The sequence below is a fragment of the Meles meles genome, chromosome 12 (assembly GCF_922984935.1).
Source record: "Meles meles chromosome 12, mMelMel3.1 paternal haplotype, whole genome shotgun sequence".
In the NCBI taxonomy this organism is placed as follows: domain Eukaryota; kingdom Metazoa; phylum Chordata; class Mammalia; order Carnivora; family Mustelidae; genus Meles; species Meles meles.
The window spans coordinates 18291123-18317609 of NC_060077.1; the positions used below are offsets into that span (position 1 = coordinate 18291123).

Sequence of the window (26487 nt, forward strand, 5' to 3'; positions counted from 1 at the left end):
ATAGAAATCCAGATTTCTTTTTTTTTTTAGGTGAAATGGCCCAAGTGTTCGATGTTGACTCAGTCCTTGTCTCTTCTGTAACCTGTTTTATCATGCTTTCTATAGCTTATGATGATCTGAAATTTATTTTGATGTTATGCCCCCCCTACCCGCGTAGACATCCCTGTGAGCAGGCTGGCGTGGTTACTGTCCATCTCCAGTGCCCGACGCGGTCCCGAGTGCACAGTAGCTACTTCGTGAACACCAGGTAAATAAGTAACCGATACATCACTTGATACTTGATACTATTGCACAGATACAAGCATTTCATGCACTTTTCCCCCTCCCCCCTGCAGAAGAGTCTCCGGACTGCATTTGACGATTAGAGGAATCTGAAAGTCAACCTTTTTCGTGCAGCCCAGAGCCACCGTGGGCACACCTCTAGAAGCTGATGTCTGAATGGACGTGCGGGATCCAAGGAAAGGACAGAGCAATTTTCCTCGCTGCAGCCCAGAGAGAGCCGGGATATACGCTCGCCTGCCTTGGTTCTCACTTACCGCCATCAGTCAGCAGGCTTTTAGCAGAGAATTGCACATGTGATTTATTTGAAAATCCTTTCAGGTCCTGAAGGAGAGATGCTTAGTATACAATACACTTTGTCATCGTGTGTCAACATCGCCTCGGTGCAGAGAGCGAATTACACCGCGTAAGAGTGTAATTGGATTGTGCTGGGATCCTTAAATCTGCATTTTCATTTACCAAAAGCCACAGCGTTTGGAGGCCCATCCGCAATTGACGCAGGCTCCGCGGAGGGGGTCAGTGTATAGAGAGACAAAAGACAGCCATAAAGCCGCTGAATGCAAACTTTATATTTACAGTCGGTAAGTGTATAAACATATATTACATTCTTACGATCTACAATACATTCTGCAGGGAGACGGATTGGAGAGAGGGCAGCGGCTGCCACGCTAAACAGGACATCACGCGGGTACAGATGGAAAGAAATATCAGGAGGGCTACTGAAAGCAAAGGACCGTCATTGAGAAAGGGTGACAGTTTAATCACCCCACCAGACAGAGTGAGTCGACTTGGGGACAGGAGCAGGTGGCTGATGGCTGCTGGATTCCCAGGCTTAGAGCGAATGGGGAGCACCTCAGTTGGGGGTTGGGGGGTGTGAAGGTGGAAAGGGTGAGCGGAAGAAGGGGCACCCACAATCTAGGGAGAATTCAATTATAGGTATTAAGGAGGGGGCGGGGGAGAGGAGGAGGGGGAGGAGGAGAAGAGCACAGAGAAGGGAGAGACACAGAGGGAGGAGAGACATAGGGTCAGGGAGACACAGAGACAGAGAGACACACAGAGGAAAAGAGAAACCGGAGAAGAGCATTGCAGAGCAGAGAGACAGAGAATGACAGAGGGGAGAGCCCTCCTCACCCCCCACCCCCCCGTCCCACCACCCTACTTCTCCATGGCCCTTCTTGCCAGGGGTCCCACTGCCCTGCCCCGCGTTGGCAGGAACTTGAGCTGGGGCAGGAATACGCTTATCTCTCCCCACACCTGCCTCCTTAGTGGCTTTCCATCTGTCCAGGGTGGTTGGGGAGACATTCAGAGTCATTCTGATTTTAAGCAACAATGTGAAAGCTCTCAGGACAGACTAGGGCCTCCGTCTCCCACACAAGCATGGGCACCTCCGTCCCTCCATCAGTCCAAGCACGCACAGGAGTGTGGGCAGGCTTCCTGCCCAGCCCCCCTGTGCCACAGTGGGACCCCGGCTCTCCCAGGCCACACACTCCATCTTCGTCCACATCCGTTTCTGCCACCATGGACGGGAGACCTGGTGTGGCCATCCATGGGGCCATCCCAAAACGGCTCCCCCATCTTTCCTGAGGGCCAGGGCGATGAGTGTCCCCAGGTGTTGCATTCACCATGAGAACTGCGAATCCTCAAAACCCTGCCTCTCCAAGGAAAGGACACAAGTGACGTTCGCCTGGTGGGGCCACCGCAGAGTGTCACCTAGACCTGCCACACCAGCCACGGGGAAATGCTGGACAGGTCCCCGTGCCCGCACATGAGCAATGGCTCTTTGAAGCCTGCTGGGGCAGAGGAGTGCACATTTGAAGACGGTGAACTTGCCCGGAAAAGCCTGGTTCTTTGAACGGGTTGACATTCTGTGCCCTGTAACTCTAGTTTACCGGTAAAGGGATGCCCTGAGTCCCCCAGAGGGCTCGCTCCTTTGTTCTTGGCATCTCGTGACAAAGATATCTGTGGCCCATTTGCCCACGTGTGGCCCTTCTGTCCCTGTCGGCGGCACGCGGTCCTGCTCACGGAGGGATGCGCACGCCGGCTCGAAGAACTCGCTGCCCCCGTCCATCCACTCGCACTCCACCCGAGTCTCGGGCTTCTTCTGGGCTCTGTAGGAGTGAGTTCTGGACTCCCGTGGGTTTCACCATACCCAAAGCGCTTTGGTTCAAGAGAGAAAAGAGTGATGGACGGGGGCGGGGTAGGGCCGTTCTTTCCTGGGACCTCTCAGAAGCTCGGTGACGCAGAACTCATTTTTCTTCCAAGTTTTACAAATCTTGCCATGCGCCAACCGCCTCAGCGCCAGCCAAGACGCTGGGTACCAGAACATGTGCCCCAATCCCGACGCGGGGCCACCCAGCCAAGCCGGCGACCTTTGCCGGGGCTCTGCCGACAGGGGCGACCTTATCTTGTCCTGTCACTTCACTCCTTTCCCGGGGGCGCCCTGGCCACACATCCCCAAATTTAAAGGCTGAGAGGTGAGTGAGAGCCCGCGTCCGCGAGTGTCCAGCTTACACGTGCTCACGGAACCCTTCCACATAGCCGTGCGGCGGTCTGCTCTCCCCAGGGTCCAGATCCTGGCCGACCCAGCTCATGTCCTCACCACCGGCCGCTATGGAGTTCACGGTGGGGCAGCCATCGTCCGAGGGGATGGTGGTGAAGGTGGTAAATTTCACTCTTTTCCTCTTTGAGGTAGGGGACGCGGGGGGCTCGCCTCTCTGATCCCTCCCGTCTATGACGCCGGGGCCCGGACACTTGAGCAGCTGCCCGTTGCTGCTCTTCTGGGAGTCTGTGCTGAGCAGATACTTACTCTCTTCGAAATCCACGGCCCTGTCGATGGCAGTGATCTGCTCGTCTTGGCAGGACGCGAAGTTGATGTGGTTCTCCAGCAGTTCGGAGCGGTGGCTCAGGCCGACCCAGTCGTGCGAGTGACTCAGACCTTCCTGCTCCTCGAATGGAACCTGCTTGTGCCTGTACTTCAGTGCAAAGGCCACGCAGTTTACGAGGAAGACCAGAATGGCCAGGCAGAAGACCCCCAGCAGAGCATACATGCCGATCTCCAAGTCACTCAGCCCTTTGGAGGCCTGCGTGAGGCCGTTCTCGTCTGTCTCCCCGTTGCTTCTGGGCAGGTCGCCCTGGGTCGGGAAGCTGCTGAGTTCGATGGGGATGGTCTGCAGGTGGCCATCATCATCTAAAAGGCTTCCCTGATTGCTCTTTCTCTGGAAGGTCGACCTCTCCGTCGTGGACCCCCTTCCCTCCATGAGGCCCATGGAAGAACTGCTGTAGTACCTTCCTCCCTTACTCCCCCATTCTTGCAAGGGTTTTTTGGGTCTTCTATCACTGACGTTATTTTCTAGGTGAACTCCTGCCCCAGCGTGTCTGCTGTCACTGGTGTTGGGGTTCGCATCGTTTTGGCCAAACTTAACTTTGATGTTGGCTGTTCCCACGGCCAGCACGCTCTTACGTTTGGATTTCTGGCACGACTCACTGATGACCATTTCGACCTTCACCAGGGCGCCCTGCCCTTCGGTTTCAGCAGCGATGATGGGCCACTTGAGTTTGGGGTCTTGGTGGATGGAGACCACCTTCTCGTCCAGGGAGGTGGTCATCAAGGAGAAGTCTTTGCCGTCGTAGATGTCTAAGGGGGTGATGGAACCATCGCTGAACTGGACCCAGCAACTGATGGCCGCTTCCTGTTGAATAAAATAAGTCAGTGAGCACGGGCCCCAGAGCTCACGGAAGACCAAGGCTTTGCACGGCAGACATTCAGTGGCAGAAATAACACAAGAACAAAGGAATGTCTTTTAAGCAGGCAGAAATGAGATCAGATGCGTGAGGGTCATGGAAGACAAGCAATGCTTTTTGGAGGTGGGAAACCAGAACACAACCATGGCCTTGACCTGAGAGTGAAGGGGGCCCAGGCTAAACGCCCCATAGGAAGATTTGCTTTTCTTCCCCGAGGGACTGAAAGAAAGATGGGGCTTTTAGGGGGCGCAAGATCCACACCTATGCCACCATAGATTACACATCCAGGGGCAGGACTGGTTAGTGGGATCATTTACAACTGACACACATTTCAAGAGAAAATATTTATGATATTATTTCTTTTTTTAAAAATATTTTATTTATTTGACAGAGAGAAATCACAACTAAGCAGAGAGGCAGGCAGAGAGAGAGGAGGAAGCAGGCTCCCCGTGGAGCAGAGAGCCCGATGCGGGGCTCAATCCCAGGACCCTGAGATCATGACCTGAGCCCAATGCAAAGGCTTTAACCCACTGAGCCACCCAGGCGCCCCTACGATATTATTTCTAAGCTGCTTTAATCCCGAGTCTCCGCTCATCCCTCACAATGGAGATGAAAGTCCCTGATCCGGACAGGGACACCCAGAGGTGCGGCAGGTTGGGTGGTGTTGGTCCTGCTGCATCTGGGTCTACGGGTGCAGGTTTGTAAGAGTTTCCAGACGCCATGTTGCCTCGGAGACAGGGAGTTAAACCAGCCAGGGAGACACGCACTCTACGTGGACTGTGTCCGCCGACCTCCTCCCCTCAGCCACTCGGGGGAGACAGGGAGACCAAGGTGGCCCATATCTCAATCTCTCGCCTTCTGGTTTTGTGGCTTAGATCACTCCCTTTGGCACCAGCTGGACCAGGCAGACTGTAATAAAGGAGATACTCCCTGACTGAATGAGAGCCTTGAATTTCAGGGAAGAGGTCGTTGTGCTTGACCTCGAACTGGCCCTTCCTCCCCAAGATTGCGAGAAACTACCCCACCCCAACCCCAGGATAACTAGCCTGGAGAGGCACGTTGACCCTGCACATCCAGCCACAGCGCCACGGTGGACTGGACTGGGAACAAGGGGCCACAAGGGAACCTGCAGAGCCATTCATCTCTGCAGTGCTGAGCCAGTGCACATCTCTCTCTCTCTCTCTGTCCCTCTCAAATGTGAAACCAGACAGGTGGGCTCGAAGCCTGAGCTGTGGGATGATGACTGGGGGGTGGAGCCACCTCGGAGCCCCGCAGTGATAAGGGATGAGCGAATGTCGGCACCCAGCATTACTGCAGGAGAGGAAAAAGGACTACAGAAGCCAGGCGCAGGGCAGGCAGTGTGGGCATGGGGAGACCACCGACACCCTGCGTCTTCCAAGGTGTCACAGCTGGGGTCTGCAGGAGCCCCTGGTCTTGGGAGCAGAGCCTGCACGTCTCAAGCCTGCTCGAGTACATTTCTCTTTCTGGCAAACAAAGCACCTCTAAGTATGACCGAAGCCACTTCTACCTGGTGCTGCTTGGTGTCTGGAAGTAGGAATGTGACTGCTGGCTTCAGCCCCACCACGAGATACGCCTAGGGTTAGGGTTAGGGTCAGGCATTGGCTTGGACCAGCTGCTAATCACAGAATAAGGCCGAGAAACAGCCCCAGAGCCCCAGGACGGGACACGGACTCACCAGCTTCGTCCAATCTGCCAGGAAACCGGAGCAGGAGACTCAAAAGCCATTGGATTTCCTGAGACTGAAATGCCAGAGCCAAGTGCATGCGGGGACCAGGGGCCATCTGAACCAAGAACGGAGCCGGCCACAGGCGAGCACGGTCGGCTCTGCGTGTCGCGAGTGAATCAGCTTTCTGGCCTTATTCTAACTCCGTCTCACCACCTCCGTGAGTCCTGGCCGGCGATCCCCTGATTTTATCATCCTCATGAAGACAGAAAACAGCCCTGACTTATTTCTCCTTTGTTATCTGTGCCTTGTATCCTGCCTGGCACCCAGCCGTGAGAACAAGGAAGTTTGTCTCTGGCAAGAGTTCGTATCTGTGACTGGAATCATCCACATTCAAGTGTTTTATAATCGAAGCCCCTGTCCGCAAAGACCACAGCGAAGGGGCAGAGGAATTAGTTAACACAGAACGAGGAGTGCTGAGGGACAGGGGCAGGCTGGGAAGATGGGAGGGCTCTGCGTGCCCCGGGACAAGTCCGGCTCTCCTCAGAGCATGGTTGCAGCCTTGGCAGTGCCGGGGGGGAAGTGCCGAGGGGACACCTGCCAGGAAGGCTTCTCGCCCCGAAGGGAAGGGGCCAGGAAACCGCTGACCTGGGCTGGAGGCCCTCCAGCAGCCCTGCAGGAGGACGGTCCCACTTCACGGGCCCAGAGAGAACCAGTGGCTGCAGACCACGGTCTCCTTGATCAGCAAGGTTCACCAACGCCTCCACATTCCCTCTAAACAATAAAGCTTAACTCTTCTCTAACGAGGGAGGATCACACACGGTGTTTGCGAACGTCCTGTTTCCAGCGCTGTGGGAAACCATCACGTTGACACACAAACACACGGGCACAGGGTCAGCACACGCTTTCATCAAGTACAGAGAAAGGAGATGAAGACTGATGTCCCCACGGGGTCCTCGCTTCTGCCCTAAGCTAAGCCGCAAGCCCGGCGAGAGCGGCTCCTCCAGTCTCCCATCGCCCCAGACCTGCTGCCCTATTTTCCTTGCAGGGACTCGGAGCAGGCTGTGGGCACCTCCCCGGAGGCTCATCCTCCCCCTGCCGGGGCTGTGGGAACAGCGGAAGAGCGCGAGACAGTCCCGACGACTGCCTGAGCGCTCCAGGTATTGTGGCTAACGGGGAGTGGAGTCCTTGTCCAGCCCCTCGTCTCCTGGGGCCCGTGATCCTTGATGCCGGGAAACCTTTCCTTCTTGCGGTTCTGTCTGAGGGAGCTCGGAAGCATGAGCCACAGAGCTGCCTGCCTCCCAAACCCCTTTCCAGGCTGAGAAGCCCCTGACATGGGTCCCACAGAACAGTGGGACTCCACCAATAAGTGACTCCACCAGACAGATAACCGATCTAACGTGCGACCTCACCCCACTGCGGGACCTCACGTGATATGGGACCTGCTCAGTGAATCACCCCACCTGAATGTGACCTGGCCCCACTTGGGACTCTTTCAGATGTCTGACCCCCCTCCCTAATATCTGACCCACCTGGTGCGAGACCCACCTGCTGCGTGACCTCATCTGATGCGTGACCCACCTGGTGGGTGACTTTCCTGGTGCCTGACCCCATTTGATGTGTGATCCACCTGGTGCGTGACTTACCTGGTGTGTGTCCCACCTGGTGCGTGACCTACTTGGCACGTGACCCCAGCCCTGCCTCCCTACCTGTCTGGGCCTTTGCAGAAGCTCCTGTGCCGCCGCGGTGGCAAAGATGGCTCTGTTGCTCCCTGGGCTGAGCTGCAGGGAGAGTGACAGCCCTGTCACCAGCTGGACCCCAAGGTCGGTGATGGTCACCTTCTCATCCAGCACAGTGATGGTCTTTTCTGCCAAGATGGCGTCCGACAGAGGCGACAGGATCTGAAAGGCAGAACCGACATGGAAGGAGAAGCTTTCTGTGGCCCTGGAATTTCCTCCTGTAGCATAAATGATGCCCATAGAGACAGCCGAATGAGCCAGAGGGAACAGGAACGGGTCTTTCCCACTGACGTCTTCTTCCAAAAGACGTACCTCTCTTGTGAAGATGTGATGTAATTTTAAAGTGACAGCAGGATGGTGTGCGGTAGTGGATGCGGGGGGACGTGACACCCCACGACCCACCAGGCGTCCCTGCAGTTCTTCAGAGGAGGAATTAACATTGTCGTTCCCTAAGGGCTCGCTCATGAGTCTGGAGCTGCATGAGCGTTTTCTGTTACTTGTGCAAGTGTGTACTTCATTTAAAATTATTTCGCTTAAATAACTGGTGTAAGAAACTTCACAGCAGCAAGGGGAAATGGTTCTGATGGGCTAGTGACATATTTATGTGTTTCTGTCTCACACACGTGCACGGCTGACCGGAGACTGTCGGTCCGCGTGTCACCTGAGTCGCGTCAAGACAGCTCACAGGCCATGCCCTGGGAAACACTGAGTATTTGGGGGATCAGCCGCATCCCCAGCACACAGAACTGGGGGTCCCTACCGCCGGCGCCGACGTCCCGGAGTCTCATTTCTCCCGCAGGCACCTGTGGCGCCCCGGGGAAACCAAGCTTATGCTCATTTCGACCCTGCCAAGGAGAGATTCTGCTCTTGTGGAACCCTTTGTCCCACTCACCCCTCACTCAAGTTCGAAGAGTTGAACCCTCAGCCTCCACCTGGACACGGCTTCCAGCTTCCTTTACCCCGCGTTCCTGAAACGCTTCTCTCTGCAAGGCGGTGTTAGTATTTATGAAGACCTACGTCGGGATGGCGGTTTTCCCAGGACCCCTGAAATTCATGTATCGGGCTCCGTGATTCTATCCAAATACTACCTCGGTCTCTAAGTCAGGTTGGGACAATTTGGACAGCAGCGAGAGTGGGTTACGAGCCCCGGAAGGAAGTGGACAAGCGAATGCACAGCTCGGGAGGGTTCAGGGGAAAGAAGAGAAGGTCTCAGGACCCGTGGCCCCACCAGGATGGTGTCCGCGTCGGATGCATGGGAAGCTGGCCAACGCCCCCAACCAGAAGCCCGGACCTGTGTCATGGCCCTGGTGTTTATGCCACCCCGTATGGGCCGGGCTAATGCTGCTCCTGGTTCCGGTCCCCATGTGGGAGGAATTCAGCTCTTCGGTTTAGATCTTCCAGCTGAAAGTTAATGGTGGAGGTTTTGAGCTCTTGTCTTGGGGGCAGATAGGTTTGGTTTGATGTAAATAAAACTTTATTTATTTTATTTATTTTTTTTCCATTTTATTTATTTTTTCAGCGTAACAGTATTCATTGTTTTTGCACAACACCCAGTGCTCCATGCAAAACGTGCCCTCTCTATTACCCACCACCTGTTCCCCCAACCTCCCACCCCTGACCCTTCAAAACCCTCAGGTTGTTTTTCAGAGTCCATAGTCTCTTATGGTTCGCCTCCCCTTCCAAATTTTTTTTTTTTTTAACAAACATATAATGTATTTTTATCCCCAGGGGTACAGGTCTGTGAATCGCCAGGTTTACACACTTCACAGCACTCACGATAGCACATACCCTCCCCAATGTCCATAGCCCCCTCCCCCTCTTGAATCCCACCTCCCCCCAGCAACCCCCAGTTTGTTTTGTGAGATTCAGAGTCATTTATGGTTTGTCTCCCTCCCAATCCCATCTTGTTTCATTTATTCTTCTCCTATCCCCCTAACCCCCCATGTTGCTTCTCCATGTCCTCATATCAGGGAGATCATATGATAGTTGTCTTTCTCCGATTGACTTATTTCACTAAGCATAATACCCTCTAGTTCCATCCACGTCGTCGCAAATGGCAAGATTTCATTTCTTTTGATGGCTGCATAGTATTCCATTGTGTATATATACTACATCTTCTTTATCCATTCATCTGTTGATGGACATCTAGGTTCTTTCCATAGTTTGGCTATTGTAGACATTGCTGCTATAAACATTCGGGTACACGTTCCCCTTCGGATCACTACGTTTGTATCTTTAGGGTAAATACCCAGTAGTGCAATTGCTGGGTCATAGGGTAGTTCTATTTTCAACATTTTGAGGAACCTCCATGCTGTTTTCCAGAGTGGTTGCACCAGCTTGCATTCCCACCAACAGTGGAGGAGGGTTCCCCTTTCTCCACATCCTCGCCAGCATCTGTCATTTCCTGACTTGTTCATTTTAGCCATTCTGACTGGTGTGAGATGATATCTCATTGTGGTTTTGATTTGTATTTCCCTGATGCCGAGTGCCGTGGAGCACTTTTTCATGTGTCTGTGGGCCATCTGGATGTCTTCTTTGCAGAAATGTCTGTTCATGTCCTCTGCCCATTTCTTGATTGGATTGTTTGTTCTTTGGGTGTTGAGTTTGCTAAGTTCCTTATAGATTTTGGATACTAGCCCTTTATCTGATATGTCGTTTGCAAATATCTTCTCCCATTCTGTCAGTTGTCTTTTGGTTTTGTTAACTGTTTCCTTTGCTGTGCAAAAGCTTTTGATCTTGATGAAATCCCAATAGTTCATTTTTGCCCTTGCTTCCCTTGCCTTTGCCGTTGTTCCTAGGAAGATGTTGCTGCGGCTGAGGTCGAAGAGGTTGCTGCCTGCATTCTCCTCAAGGATTTTGATGGATTCCTTTCTCACATTGAGGTCCTTCATCCATTTGGAGTCTATTTTCATGTGTGGTGTAAGGAAGTGGTCCAATTTCATTTTTCTGCATGTGGCTGTCCAATTTTCCCAGCACCATTTATTGAAGAGGCTGTCTTTTTTCCATTGGACATTCTTTCCTGCTTTGTCGAAGATTAGTTGACCATAGAGTTGAGGGTCGATTTCTGGGCTCTCTATTCTGTTCCACTGATCTATGTGTCTGTTTTTGTGCCAGTACCATGCTGTCTTGATGATGACAGCTTTGTAATAGAGCTTGAAGTCCGGAATTGTGATGCCACCAACTTTGGCTTTGTTCTTCAATATTCCTTTGGCTATTCGAGGTCTTTTCTGGTTCCATATAAATTTTAGGATTATTTGTTCCATTTCTTTGAAAAAAATGGATGGTATTTTGATAGGGATTGCATTAAATGTGTAGATTGCTTTAGGTAGCATGGACATTTTCACAATATTTATTCTTCCAATCCAGGAGCATGGAACATTTTTCCATTTCTTTGTGTCTTCCTCAATTTCTTTCATGAGTACTTTATAATTTTCTGCGTATAGATTCTTAGCCTCTTTGGTTAAGTTTATTCCTAGGTATCTTATAGTTTTTGGTGCAATTGTAAATGGGATTGACTCCTTAATTTCTCTTTCTTCAGTCTTGTTGTTGGTGTACAGAAATGCAACTGATTTCTGTGCATTGATTTTATATCCTGACACCTTACTGAATTCCTGTACAAGTTCTAGCAGTTTTGGAGTGGAGTCTTTTGGGTTTTCCACATATAGTATCATATCATCTGCGAAGAGTGGTAGTTTGACTTCTTCTTTACCAAATTGGATGCCTTTAATTTCTTTTTGTTGTCTGATTGCTGAGGCTAGGACTTCTAGTACTATGTTGAATAGCAGTGGTGATAATGGACATCCCTGCCGTGTTCCTGACCTTAGCAGAAAAGCTTTCAGTTTTTCTCCATTGAGAATGATATTTGCGGTGGGTTTTTCATAGATGGCTTTGATAATATTGAGGTATGTGCCCTCTATCCCTACACTTTGAAGAGTTTTGATCAGGAAGGGATGCTGTACTTTGTCAAATGCTTTTTCAGCATCTATGGAGAGTATCATATGGTTCTTGTTCTTTCTTTTATTAACGTGTTGTATCACATTGATCGATTTGCGGATGTTGAACCAACCCTGCAGCCCTGGAATAAATCCCACTTGATCGTGGTGAATAATCCTTTTAATGTACTGTTGAATCCTATTGGCTAGTATTTTGGCGAGAATTTTTGCGTCTGTGTTCATCAAGGATATTGGTCTGCAGTTCTCTTCTTTGGTGGGATCCTTGTCTGGTTTTGGGATCAAGGTGATGCTGGCCTCATAAAATGAGTTTGGAAGTTTTCCTTCCATTTCTATTTTTTGGAACAGTTTCAGGAGAATAGGAATGAGTTCTTCTTTAAATGTTTGGTAGAATTCCCCTGGGAAGCCGTCTGGCCCTGGGCTTTTGTTTGTTTGGAGATTTTTGATGACTATTTCAATCTCCTTACTGGTTATGGGCCTGTTCAGGTTTTCTATTTCTTCCTGGTTCAGTTGTGGTAGTTTATATGTCTCTAGGAATGCATCCATTTCTTCCAGATTGTCAAATGTTGGCATAGAGTTGCTCATAGTATGTTCTTATAATTGTCTGTATTTCTTTGGTGTTAGTTGTGATCTCTCCTCTTTCATTCATGATTTTATTGATTTGGGTCCTTTCTCTTTTCTTTTTGATGAGTCTGGCCAGGGGTTTATCAATCTTATTGATTCTTTCAAAGAACCAGCTCCTAGTTTCATTGATTTTTTCTATTTTTTTTTTTTTTTTGGTTTCTATTTCATTGATTTCTGCTCTGATCTTTATGATTTCTCTTCTCCTGCTGGGTTTAGGGTTTCTTTCTTGTTCTTTCTCCAGCTCCTTTACGTGTAGGGTTAGGTTGTGTACTTGAGACCTTTCTTGTTTCTTGAAAAAGGCTTGTACCGCTATATATTTTCCTCTCAGGACTGCCTTTGCTGTGTCCCACAGATTTTGAACCGTTGTGTTTTCATTATCATTTGTTTCCATGAATTTTTTCAATTCTTCTTTAATTTCCTGGTTGACCCATTCATTCTTTAGAAGGATGCTGTTTAATCTCCATGTATTTGGGTTCTTTCCAGCTTTCCTCTTGTGATTGAGTTCTAGCTTCAGAGCATTGTGGTCTGAAAATATGCAGGGAATGATCCCAATCTTTTGATACCGGTTGAGACCTGATTTGTGACCCAGGATGTGATCTATTCTGGAGAAGGTTCCATGTGCACTAGAGAAGAATGTGTATTCTGTTGCTTTGGGATGAAATGTTCTGAATATATCTGTGATGTCCATCTGGTCCAGTGTGTCATTTAAGGCCTTTATTTCCTTGTTGATCTTTTGCTTGGAAGATCTGTCCATTTCAGTGAGGGGAGTGTTCAAGTCCCCTACTATTATTGTATTATTATTGATGTGTTTCTTTGATTTTGTTATTAATTGGTTTCTATAGTTGGCTGCTCCCACGTTAGGGGCATAGATATTTAAAATGGTTAGATCTTCTTGTTGGACAGACCCTTTGAGTAGGATATAGTGTCCTTCCTCATCTCTTATTATAGTCTTTGGCTTAAAATCTAATTTATCTGATATAAGGATTGCCACCCCAGCTTTCTTCTGATGCCCATTAGCATGGTAAATTGTTTTCCACCCCCTCACTTTCAATCTGGAGGTGTCTTCGCGTCTAAAATGAGTTTCTTGTAGGCAACATACTGATGGGTTTTGTTTTTTTATCCATTCTGATACCCTGTGTCTTTTGATTGGTGCATTTAGCCCATTAACATTCAGGGTAACTATTGAGAGATATGAATTTAGTGCCATTATTAGCCTGTAAGGTGACTGTTACTGTATATGGTCTCTGTACCTTTCTGATCTACTACTTTTAGGCTCTCTCTTTGCTTAGAGGACCCCTTTCAATATTTCCTGGAGAGCTGGTTTGGTGTTTGCAAATTCTTTCAGTTTTTGTTTGTCCTGGAAGCTTTTTATCTCTCCTTCTATTTTCAATGATAGCCTAGCTGGATAGAGTATTCTTGGCTGCATGTTTTTCTCTCGTTGAGTGCTCTGAATATATCATGCCAGCTCTTTCTGGCCTGCCAGGTCTCTGTGGATAAGTCTGCTGCCAATCTAATATTTTTACCATTGTATGTTACAGACTTCTTTTCTCGGGCTGCTTTCAGGATTTTCTCTTTGTCACTAAGACTTGTCAATTTTACTATTAGGTGACGGGGTGTGGACCTATTCTTGTTGACTTTGAGGGGGGTTCTCTGCATCTCCTGGATTTTGATGCTTGTTCCCTTTGCCATATTAGGGAAATTCTCTCCAATGATTCTCTCCAATAGACCTTCTGCTCCCCTCTCTGTTTCTTCTTCTTCTGGAATCCCAATTATTCTAATGTTGTTTCGTCTTATGGTGTCACTTATCTCTCGAATTCTCCCCTCATGATCCAGTAGCTGTTTGTCCCTCTTTTGTTCGGCTTCGTTATTCTCTGTCATTTGGTCTTCTATATCACTAATTCTTTCTTCTGCCTCATTGATCCTAGCAGTGAGAGCCTCCACTTTTGATTACACCTCATTAATAGCTTTTTTGATTTCAACTTGGTTAGATTTTAGTTCTTTAATTTCTCCAGAAAGGGCTTTAATATCTCCAGAGAGGGTTTCTCTAATATCTTCCATGCCTTTTTCGAGCCCGGCTAGAATGTTCAGAATCGTCATTCTGAACTCTTGATCTGACATATTACCCATGTCTGTGTTGATTAGGTCCCTAGCCTTCGGTACTGTCTCTTGTTCTTTTGTTTGTGGTGATTTTTTCCGCCTTGTCATTTTGTCCAGATAAGAGGATATGAAGGAGCAAATAAACTACTAAAAGGGTGGCAAAGACCCCAGAAAAATGCGCTGTAACCAAATCAGAAGAGACCCCTAATTGTGGAGGGGAGAAAGGGGATAAAAACAGGTTCTTTCAGAAAGTGGTTGATTTTCTGCTTCTAGAGTTGCTGTTCTCTTCGCTCTCCCATTGGATTTGTAGGTGTTTGCAATGTTTAGATAAGCTATCGAGCTGATCTCCTGCTACCTGATGTAGTCTCAGGCTGCTACTTCTCCGCCATCTTGACTCCTCCCCCCAAAACTTTATTTTTTAAATAATTCTTTATTTTCCTAAGATTTTATCTGTGTGTTCAACACAGAGAGAGAGCATGAGCAGGAGGAGCAGCAGAAGGAAAGGGAGAAGCAGACTCTCCACTGAGCAGGGAGCCAGATGCGGGGTTTGATCCCAGGACCCTGGGATCATGACCTGAGCTGAAGGGAGACACCTAACCGAATGAGTCCTGCAGGAACCCCAAATAAATAAAACATTATAATGGAATTAATGGCCACCCTTAAAAAAAACCCACAGAATTTCACAAAAAAGATTTCTCGCTTTTCTGGAGAAATTTACAACATCTGGCTGTGCTAGATTTGCATTTTCTTCGGCCCCTCCTCCCTCGTCGCACTCCTCACCAGCCCCTATTGTGTTCCCAGCACCTGGGGCCCAAGTGAGCTTGTGTCCTTTGGCTTACGCCCAGCCTGCTTTGCTCTCTGTCACCTTCTCTGGTCTTAGAGATCACTGGAGCTCGGGATCCCTGGGTCACTCCAAACCTGTCTATTTTCCTCCTTGAGTACAACGGTGTCTTTTAAATACCGGCCAATTTTCTGGAATGGATGTGCTCTAAATCTGGCATAACCCAATACTCCCACTGAGGAGGCTTCCTCATGCACAGCTGTGGCAGAAACCCTATGGAAAGGCCGGTGGCCGGGTCGGGGGAGCTGCTGCTGTTTGTTCTCAGACAGGAGGTAGACGACTAAACCCACAGGACCTCCTGGAATGGCGTTTGGGGGGAGTGTTTGTTCCTAAACTTCCTGTTAAATACTGGTCCTGACCGATCCATCCCTCCCTGCAGGTGCCCCCAAGACCTCGAGGGGCGTAACTTTGCTCCTCTCCTTGACTTGTTTCTGAGATCCCCTGTTTTCTCTGGGCCTGGGGTGGGACTTGAGGTCACATGGCATCACGGTGGGATGGAACTCTGTGACACCAGGTGATGGTCAGTGGGGCAGAGGGCTCAGCGAGAAGCCACTGGCCATGCCCATGCCCACAGCTCCCATGAGGCCAGCTCACGCCCAGTGCCTTCTCCCCACGACAGTAACACCCAGCATGGTGTGGAGACGGACAGCGTACTGGGGTTTCAAACATGACCCATCCAGAGCCAAACAGCATTTGTCAATGCAAGCAACAAGGGAGGAACTTCAAGACTCTTGTCACATCCTTACACCTCCGACAGTGTTCAGGAGACAATCTGGTTCGCTCTAGCAAGAGATGCCCTAAGCAATGACGAACAATTCTCATCTGGGCAGAGAAGAGGCAGAGGGATACAGAGGGCCCTTGCCCTGGTGGTTGCTCACCTGAATGGTGGTCATCCCAAGCTCCTGGCCGATGAGGACCTGTCCCCCCTGCAGCTTGGCGATGCGGGGCTCCTCCACCTGCATGAAGTCGCTCACCAGCTCTGTGATGTCCACCTGCCAGTCTGAGCCCAGCAGGTGGGCCAGGTGGCCGCCCCGGTCCGCCGCCTCGGCCACGAACTGCGTCAAGACACGCACCATGGCGTGCTGGTACTGGAGCGTGCAGCCGCGACCCCCCCTCCTGTCGTCGTCCTCCTCTTCCTCGCTGTCCCGGGCCGGCCTGTCAAACAGTCAGGTCGGGTTAGTGGGTACTGACTGGGGCCAGCGGCAGGGGCTGCAAAGGTGAGTTCAGCGGGGTGAGACCCCAAATAACCTGACCACAGGGGTGACACTGGTCCTGACAATCGGAAGGGGCTGGTGTGGTCAGCAGAGCTCCCAGGGGTCCCCACCTACCAGAATGCAGTCAGCAGAATCCGCCCCCCCCGTTTCAGAGCACAAGCTGCACCTAGTAACCTTCCCGCCACGGAAGATTGTAGCCAAAGTGACAGGGTGTCACTTCCGGGATGTGGCTTTAAGAAATACCGTGACTCTTCTTGCTTCGTAGTCTTTCCTTGGTTCTTCTCTTGCTCGCCCTGAGCAAGCGAGCTGCCACGTTGGGAGCAACCCCGTGGAGCTAGCCAGAAGCCAGGGCAGCGGCCAACGAGGAACCGGGGCCCTCCGCACCCGGAGCTCCCGCCGACACCCCCACCCCGGACGTTGGTGAAAGATGTCATGAAGCCATGCCGGCATTCCCGACCCGGAGACACCGTGAGATGGTCCGCGTCTTCTTTAAGCCCCTAATCTGGGGACCCGTCATTACATTGTGCAGCTCAGCTGAGAGGGCTGTAGACAACTCTGACGGCACTATCAACCAGCACACGTTGGGGTCAGTATCAAACTCGAGGTAACGGGACAGTAAGCACAGAAAGGACCGGGATGCTTTGGCTTGTGGACAGACGTTAGCTGCTCTCTTTGTGTCTGACACCTTCCGTCCAGCCAGTTCTTCCTGGCACATGGCGGTCTCCATCTGAGCAGCAGCCCAGTTCTGTGGCCAGATCTGAGCTGACACGGAGATGGGCCACGATCAGACGAAGGCTGGTGCATCCTCCCGGCTGCCGCCCAGCTCGCAGGCGCAATAACCACTCCTAACCCCACCCCAAGACCCTGCGCCTAAGGAGAGGGTCCCACCAGCTCAGCCATAGAGACCCCGCAGAGGGGTCTCCATAGAGGGTCCATAGAGGGTCGCTGCCAGAACTATCTTCCCACCACGCGTGGGACCCACAGGCTCCATTCTGGAAGCTGTCCCCTCCCCCAAGGGCAGAGAGACTCAGCGGGGTGGAGCTCCAGGGGCGGGGATGTAAAAGGCACCCCTCGGAGGAATGCCAGCTGTCCTCCCTGCTGAGCACAGACACCAGGAGTGCTCCCTGCTCTAATTCCACGTACACTCACTTTTGACTTTCTGTAGGTGTCTGGCATGCTGGTCCTCAGTGTCTCTGAACAAAGAACCTGATCTCTTGCTACTCTCCTGGTACATGGTGGCCCGTGTGGATAAAGGACACCCGTCCCTCCAGCAGACACCTCAGGGTAAAGGACCAGACACATGGGGGACAGTCTTCTGACCTCATCTCCCCGAGACCAAGCAATCTCTGAACTTCTGGGCTGGGGGCACGGAGAGGCCGCACAGGTCAGCAGAGTCTGCTCCCAGGTCTCTCGAGGGGACCTCTGTCATTCGTACCATTCCAGAATCAACTGGCCCCTTCTTCCAGTATCGACCCATCGGTTCAGGTGGGGTTGACCTCTTCCAGGTGCTCTGACTCCAGCCAGGGAATCATGCCACAGCCTCAGAGGACAGTGTGTTCTATGTCCTCGCTACACTGATGGCCTTGGGGACGGGCACACAGCCCAAGGCAGGCCAGCATGACTTTAGGAGCTCTGCTGGAACCAATGGGAAGGAATGGCTGCACTTTCTGCAAGTCTGGAACTGCAGGAGAAAAGCTGGTAGAGGACGAGGCCAACACATGCAAGCCAGCCCACGAGGCAGGGACAGACTCCGTCCCGAGGGTGCCATTTGCAGCCCCGGATCCATGCCTGAAATTAGCTGCCCTGCAAATACGTGTCTTTAGCAGAAGCATATTTGACTCTGATCTCTGATAGAAAGTCGTGACAAGCATGCCCACCTTTTGTTGGAGACGATGGGCACCCTCCAGCCCTTGATCTGGTTGAGCTCAGTGTCCGAGACTTCGATCTGCAGCGGGAGCCGGGGCACCCACACGGTCATCTCCAGGGGGCTGCTCAGGTGCTGGTAGGTGAAGTTCACTACCACGTTCACCTTGCCTTTCATCTCCTTCCCGTTGACGAAGACGTAGTCACATCTGTCAGACACCTGTGAAGAGGAGAGTGGCAGGCGGTAACATCTTCCCATATCCCATTGCTGCGGGAACAGCAGATGCTGTAGGGGTCTGACCACTTCTCCTGGGACCCCTTCTTCCCGTCTGCATGCAGCCCTGCCGCCCAGGTGCCACAGCCAGGCAGCCGAGCTCTCCTGCTGCATGTCCTCCAGGAGATGGCCCTTAGGCGTTGGGAGCCGTGCCCTGAGCCACTGGGTGCTGCATGTTGCCGGCCCACCTTGGCCTGCTGAGCTCTGGTTTGGCTGGAGGAGGGGCACTGTGTGCATAGCCACCAGCCCGAGAGCCTCCTGCTGGGAGGCTGAGGTTAGTTTCACAGGAACTGCTCTGCTCTGCTCAGTTTCCCTCAAGTTCATCCCCTGTGTTCTTTGCCTCCCATACGGATTTCTCTGGAGAACTTCCATCTCAGCTGAGGGGGTGGCTGTGACCTATACTTTTCACAGTTCCTTACTGAGTCCCATGGGATTTATCCCCACGAGCGCAGCAGAGGCACTGCCCTGCTGGTGTCTCTTCCTTCTGTGCTCCCGATCCTGGCCCTACTCCCTCACTCTGCCTCCTGGAGCCCCTCCCCGGTTAAGTCCGTGTCCGAGGCTCTGTGCCCTGGACAGGGAGACACAGGCACGTGTTAGCTCCTGCCGTCCAATGGGCAGCCCAAGACCAGGCACTCCCCCAGGAAGGGGTAGAGCCACGGCTGGGCACTGGGGGTGCAGCTGTGCCGTCCACGTTCTCAACTCCTGCCCCATACAAGGCTGCTCCTCCCTGCCGGCGTCTGAGAGAAGAACCAAGTTCAGTGGAGAGACCTCCTCCTCTTGTCTTTGCTTTCCAGCAATCCGTGTGTGTCTGTGTGTGTGTGTTCCTTCTCATCTTAAACAAGACCTGGGTAAGTGTGCTAGGCTAATTTGCGGCCCCTAAGATGTCAGGTCCTGAGTCTCCGGAACCTGTCAGTGTGACCTTTTCTGGTAAAAGGGACTTTGCAGATGTGGTTCAGTTAAGGATGCTGAGATGGGCAGATTATCGGGTTATTGTCCTGATGGGCTGCCGGGATCACCGGAGCACCCTCACAAGAGGGAAGTGGAAGGAGATCGGCAGCTGTGGCTGAGGAAGGCCACCCAAGTGGGATGCCACACTGTGGGCTCTGGCAATGTGGGGCAGGATGGAGGCATGTCCAGAGGGTCGAAAAGGCAAGGACAAGCCTTTTCGAAAAGGCAAGAACAAGGATGAGCTGCCAAAAATGTTTCCCAATGCCTGCCCTCCAGAACACGCGTGTGGAGCCCAGGCCTGTGCTGGTGTGCTCGGGCGGCCCTTGGACATGGACACAAGCCCGAATTGAGCATAGAGGGAGCACATAGTGTGGTCAGAGAGCCCTGACCACGCGCCTGGACCAGCAGCTGAGCACAGCACGTGTGGTCTCAGCGCACACAAGCACCCAGGAGGAAGGGGGGCTCTTGTCCTCGGTTCACAGATGGGCAGTCTGAAGATGTTCGGTAATGCTTCCCAGGGACGCACAGCTGGTAACAGGAAACCCAGACTCCCGCCAGGCCACCCCAGCTGCCTCCTCCTGCAGGTGCAGTACCCCTGCCTGGCTGGATTCCCAAAGGATGCGCCCCTCCCCCCAGCACTCAGAAGGGTATGGAGAAAGCAAAGCAGAAAAGATCACATAGTTCCCCATCACGAAAAGCACTTCCGACTACCTACGAAGGCCCCTTTCATCCCTGCGGTTAGGCAGCCGGGATGCAAAACACACAAAGAGGAGCCTGGAGGTTTGGCGTCTGGGAACGATCAGCAACAGCCCTGGAGAGAAACGTGGACCCAGGCCCACAGATGAGTCAGAGGAGGTTGTCATCCTGAGCATCTGCCAATAGCAAACTACTTAAATCTGATGGAAAGGCCCGATGGAACAGCTCAGGCAGCTTTGTCACCATTGTGGCCTGGCCACCAGGCCTGTAATCTCAGGGTTTTTCTCTTTCAAGTCTTCCAGCAAATCAGGCTGATTGTCACAGATGAGCTGACTGGAGGAGGGAGAGGGAGGGTGGGCAAAGGGAAGGAGGAGGAGAGGGAGGTGGAGAGGGAGGAGTGGGAGGGGGAGGGAGGGGAGTAGGAGCAGGTGCATGGGGAAGAGGTGAAGAGGGAGGGAGAGGGGGAGGGACATTAGGAGGAAGGAGGAGGAGGAGGTGCAGGGAGAGGCAGGGGGAGAGGAGGGAGGGGGAAGAGGAGGAAAAAGAGTGGGGAGAGAGGGAGGGAGAGAGGGAGGGAGGTGAGGAAGGAGGGAGGTGGAGAGGGAGAAGGAGGAGGAGGGAGGGAGGCTGGGTTTGGAAGACAGGTTTTCAGGGCCCTGGGCTGCTTCATGGATGTAACTTTCTGGCCCTCGCGTTGAAGGAGGTGTTCAAGGACAAGGGGGTGGGACAGCATCTCAGGCAGGCCTGCCGCCTCCACGCCCGCCCTGTCCCCCAGTGGAAGACGGAGCAGGGCGGGCACTAGGGTAGATTATGAATACAGAGCTCAGTCTTCATGTTGTGTTATGTTTTGCTTTGCTTTGCAATTCAGTGTTTATTCCTCAAAGTAATAAGAAGGAGGGGGAGCTAGACATTGATAAAAGGAGGAGGGAAGACAGGACTTCACATCCAAGCAGTGTCCTTTAAGGGGCGGATGGAGCCATGGCATCCAGGGCAGGAACTGCAGTACTAGGGCTGAGGGCAGGGTGCTGAGGTAGATGTATGCACGTGTGTGTGCACATGTCTGTGTACATGTGTGGTCTGTGCATGTGTATGGTCATGTGGGTTATGTGGGATGAGCATGTGCGCGTGCATGTTCCCACACGTTTGCACACACTCGCATGGGCACACGTGTGTTCATGCACACGTGCGTGCATGTATTTGCATGCATGCGCACACGTGTGAGTGTTCAGGTGGACATGTGTGCATGGCCACATGTATATGTGTGTGTGTGCATATGTGGGTATGCACATGCATGTATCTGGGCATGCACTGCCTGTGTGCACACATGTGTGTGCAGGTGCACGCATGTGCATGGTTGGCATGTTGTGTGGGGGTATACATATGCACGGTTGTGCATGTGTGTATGTGTTCATGTATGTGCACAGATGTGTGCGTGTGCAGGTACACGCATGCACGTGTTTGTGTACAAGCCTGTGTGTGCATGTGCACACATGCATGTGTGTGTGTGCAAGCACGAAGTGTTCACGGCAAGTAATAAGAGCACCAACTATCTCATGGCAGGGTGTGTGAATCTCCGCCCCTACACTTCTCTGGGTTTCCGTGCATGGCCAGAGTCTGCCTGTGGCAGGGAGCATGACGGCTTGCCAGCAGCACCTGGCCCCAGTTTGGGCACATAGTGAGACTGTGCTTCTAGCTCACATGTTGTTAGGGATGGGACCCTCTTGACAACAAGTTGGGAGCAGGAGCCACATGTCACCTCCTGGTGGGAACACTTAATTTCCCAAAGGGGACCTTCCAGGGCTCCCCGTCCCTATCCCTGGTGCCAGCACCGCTGGCAGTGGTAACCCCAGCCAGGAGCCCAGAAGGCCATGCCGCTGAGCTCAGAGCCCCCCGCAAAGCTGCGGGGTCAGGCATCAGGCAGCCTGGGTGGCAAGCAGAGCTGTCTCGTTTGAAGTTGCTGATTACGGGTTACGTTCCTTCACGTTAGCCAAGCTATCCCACCCAGCCACATGCACAGACACGTCCTGAGGACTGCATTAGTAGAGAAAGAATGCACCAAATTCACAGATTCCATGGGCTGCGGCAGGGTGAGTAAGACACATGAAGGCAGATGAAATAATGAGAGGGGGTGCTGGGAAGATCCTAATTCCTGAAAACACAAAATGAGCCAGGAATGCAACTGGGGTCTGCCCCGGGGGGCCAGAGGTCTTGGTTATAAACAAGCATCTTTCCATGATGCCCAACTTAGGGGACTCCTTCTCCCAGCACTGCCTCGTGCTAATGGCTTTCTAATGATGGAAACTGTGCAATGGAAGTAAATGAAAATCAGGGAAGAATGACCCGTGGCTTTGCAAGGCTGCACCTTGGAGGAAGCTTTGGGGAGCTTGGGGGGGATCCAAGGAGAGAATGAGAGCCCACCCAGGAAGGACTCTGGCAATGAATGAAAGGGGGTGTCCTGAGCCTCTGTGCTGGGGAGCTGGGGCATGACACCTGCCTGGGGATCCTGATGCTCACAATTGCATGGTTTTGGGACCCAGGACCCCCAGGCCCTGCTTCTTGTCATTTTCACAGGGGTAGCAGACCTCAGCCTGGGGGTGTCCTAGATCTTTCTCTGCCTATGACTCAGCTCGGGCTGCGAGTCGGGGGGCTGCTGCTCTGCTGGCTCTCCCCATCCTTCATTGATTCTGAGTGTGCTCCAGCCTATCTGGGAGAAGCAAAAAAGGGGTGTGTGTGCGAAAACATCCAGAAAGAGGGAGAGAGACTCACATGGCAGATGTCATTCAGTTAAAGATTTTGAGATGAGATTATCTTGGATTTGGGGGCAGGCCACAAATGTAATCAGCATCCTTGTAAGGGAGACACAGAGGGAGACCCGAGAGACAGAAGAGGAGGAGGCCACGTGTAGGTGAAGCCAATGACGTGGCAGGGACATGGCCACTCAGGCAGGAGGGCAGGCTGCCAGCATCTCCCCCAAGAGGCAGGAGCAGACTTCCCTGGGGCCCCCAAGGGGGCATCATTTTGGCGTCTGGCCTCCAGAATTGTAAGGAAAGTATTGCTGTTACATTAAGATAGCAAACTCATGGTCCTTTGTCACAGTGGCCACTGGAGACCAGCCCGCCCTCTGGGCATGGCTTCCCCTGCCTTGTCCCCTACTTACAGGCTTTCCCCCTGGGGCGTTCCACACCGAGCCTACCACATGGGCACTGGCCCATGCTTGGCTCCACGCAACCTGACCAAAGGCTGGGTCCACTCTGAGTGAGGAAGATAACTGCCGAGTCCTCCCCAGAGCCCACCTGGGTCCTCCCAAATCCTGCGGCCCCTGTAACAGCCAGATGGGCAGGACTTGTCCCATTTCCGGGCTCCCATCTTCCCCTCCCTCTCCCTGACTGTTGCCAGATGAATGGACACACGGATCAGTCCAGGTGAGTGGACAACACCTGCCCGTTCCTTCCGAACGATGCTGCACGGTGCTGAAGATGGGAAGGAATGATTTGGGGGCATTCGCCCCTCTTTCAAGACTCCGCTTCCAGGCAGCTGCCCTGTGCCATGGTGAGGATATCGTCCAAACACTGGCCCAGCTGTGCACAATCCCTCACTTGAGTCAATTTAATGCCATCGTCTTTTCTGTTCAAATGCTGTAAGAATTCAAGTCTTATTTAAATATCACCGACATTCACGGTAAAATGTATGTTTTTCTAATGTTTTCTCTTTCCTTTTTTCCCCCCAAGAGCTAGAAGTAAGGATGTTAGAATTCTACCCCTCCACCCAGATTTGGCAAAAGTAAACAGCCTATCGGGATATTTGCATCTAGTTCTCAAGGGAGGTGTTACCTGTTTGAGATTAGTCTTTATACTGGACAAAAATCACACCATTAATAATAGTGGTAGCAATGGATGCAGGGTCTAATATTTGCTGAGTGTTTGCTATGTGCAAGGCATCTATGCTAAGCATCTCACACCTAATTCCACATAATCTTCCACATACGTCTGTTGGGTGGGTACTGCTGTCTCATGTTCCAGAGCAGAAACTGAGGCACACCCTCCTATAGCCATGCGGGACATGTTCCATTGGGCTAATGGATCAGAAGACAAATTTATTAGCTTACTGGGCTAGGCTAATTTATCGGGAGGAAACTGACCTCATTGGCATCTGTTAACACGAAGTAGGCCGGATTCCACCAAGGGATAAGCAAGTTTCAGTGAACACACAGAGGACAAAGAGCTGCAGCAGTGTGCAAAAGGAGCGAAGGGAGCAAGCAGACTGCAAATTGGACGGCCCTGACGGGGACTCATCTGTGTGCCCCGCCGCCATTTCCCTCTGTGGAAGCCATGGCTCCCAGGACCTCAGGATGGGACTGAATTTGCAGACAGGGCCTTGAAGAAGTGACAATGTTAAGATGTGGCCTTTTGTCAGGAGCACGACACGCAGAGCCCTGGGGTGCTCGTAAGAAGGGGGCACATGTGTGGACACAGGGAGGAGGCAGCCATCCCCAAGGACAGCAGCCTCAGGAGAAAGGCGGCACCCCGACCTTGCACTTTCAGCCCCAGAATTGTAGGAAAATCAACATCTGCTGTGTAAGCCCCTGGCTGGGGTATCTCCTTATGCAGCCTGAGCTGAACCCTAAAGCCTGTTTTCCCACTGCAGGAGGAGATGGTCTGCGGGCAGGGGGCCCCCAGCACCCAGTGGGGCTTCACACAACAGCGGTGAGAGTGGGTGCCCAGGACTGCTCTACTGCTCCTGCCCAAGGCTTACATGCAGGGACTTGACTCATCCCCGATGGTCACCTTGCAAGGCGTAGTTCCCACAAGGCCCGCTGTGCAGAGCAGGAAACTCAGGCACTACGCAATTGGGTGACCGGTTTGGGTTTGCATGGCTGAAAAGCACTGGGATTTGCACACAGGCCATCTTGGTCCTCTTCTCCTGGCACCACACCATGTGACTGCGGAGCTCTCTGGGGCGCAGACCCCGAGACAGAAGCTCAACCAGGCAATAGTGTCTGTGGACGGAGCAGGAAGGGGCACAGAACGGGCGGGGGCTCTCCAGTCCAGTGCAGACCTGGTGAAACCCCTCCCAGCTGCAGCGAGGGGCCCGGGGGCCAAGGCTAGCTGCCCGCGAGAGAAACCACATGTGGGTACAAGTAGCCAGGGCCTCATGCCACTGTCTTCGTCATCTGTCAGCTGGGGCCGCCAGAGGAACAGCACGGCTCAGTTCGGAACCGAGGCACCCAGGGAGCTTGGCTGCCCACGCTCCTGAGCAGAACAGAGAGCCCCTTCCGGAGGAGCATCCGAGGGGCACCCCCTCCCCCAGCCCCACGTGGGCTGCTTGTTTATGTCACCAAACATGGATATTCTGGAGTCTTTGGAATCATCTGTGTGCAACAGACTAATTTTCCCTCTAAAACCCTAAATTTACGTTCCCAGGAGGCTCTGTTATTTTAAAACCAAAATCAAACCTTTTGCATAAGCCCACATTCCCACTTGTAGCGATCCTCTGGGTCAGAAGGAAGAAGGCACTCGGGGAAGGCTCTCTTATCTTTGTTCCCAGCACAACTCCGCATGGGGCTGGGGCCATGGGTCACAGTGGCCTCTTGGCCCACGCCACAGTGGGCATCCAGAACCATGCACAGAGACTCACTCGCATCTCTCTCTGGGGCTGCTGGAGAAAAAACTCCCCATTACGTGCAGATGCACATGGACAAAAATACAGACACGGGGGGGGGGGGGACCGGAATCCTTGGGGAAAGCTTCTCCAGGACTGACTTCCATTCTGCCAGCAGCGCTCAGCCTTTCCTTAAAATACCTTCTAACGTCCTCCGGAAGCAAGCAGCCCCCTCTGGAAACTACCAAACGTGCGTCTCGCTCTCTTCCTTCCCTTTTGGATGGCACGATGGTCTTGACCCTGAAGGCACAGCCAAGGTCAGGAGGAAGTGGACGTGTGCTTCCTTTCGGGCCTGAGTGTCCGTGTTCCCTTCGCGGTCCATGGAGCTCTTGCAGGGACAGAGCCTGGGGATATGGAGCCCGTGCCCCCCACACTCCAAGCAGCAGCTCTGGAGCCCAGCGTGAGAGTTCTCTTTTGTGGAAACCCAACATGGGAGACGCAGGACCTCAAGCGTGGGGGAGGGCCGGCACTGTCCTGGAGCTCCACCTGGGGCCGGGCTCTGTGGGGTGACCCCGCAAAGCAGAGGTCTGATGTGCCCCCTGCATCTTTCTGGGCTCTGCCTCCCAGGTTCTTCCCACTTCCTTCCGGGACCTGCGGGCATCACCCTGGTGCCCTCACCTGCTGCGGGGCAGCGACTGGTCTTTGCAGTTTCTACTTCACACTCACGGAAGCCGCTGGGTTAAAGCTATTCAGAACAAGGGTTCCGCCACCCAGGGTCCCCTCCTCAGAACTCTGGGTCTCACGCCCAATGATAACTCCTCACATTCAGAGGGACCCGTGACAGTAGAGCAGTGACCTGTGCAAGGGGACATAGTCTCCGTGTTTGTAATTCTGGGGCCGTCTTTGTTCTTGCAGGTCTGGGCAGGGAGTCGGGGGACG

At 52.5% G+C, this 26487-nt stretch overlaps 1 protein-coding gene across 1 annotated transcript in view; it reads right to left on the reverse strand.

Moving 5' to 3' along the window:
- Nucleotides 1-1438: 1438 nt before the first annotated feature.
- The window catches only part of TMEM132D (transmembrane protein 132D), a 597103-nt gene continuing 572054 nt past the window's right edge, over nucleotides 1439-26487 (reverse strand). Inside the window, exons 6-9 of the mRNA XM_046024139.1 lie at nucleotides 18047-18252; nucleotides 15834-16110; nucleotides 7414-7605; nucleotides 1439-3968 (exon numbers count right to left, since the gene is read on the reverse strand). Of these exons, the coding sequence (XP_045880095.1) occupies nucleotides 2787-3968; nucleotides 7414-7605; nucleotides 15834-16110; nucleotides 18047-18252 (1857 nt within the window). The 3' untranslated portion in view covers nucleotides 1439-2786. The remainder of the gene's footprint in view (nucleotides 3969-7413; nucleotides 7606-15833; nucleotides 16111-18046; nucleotides 18253-26487) is intronic.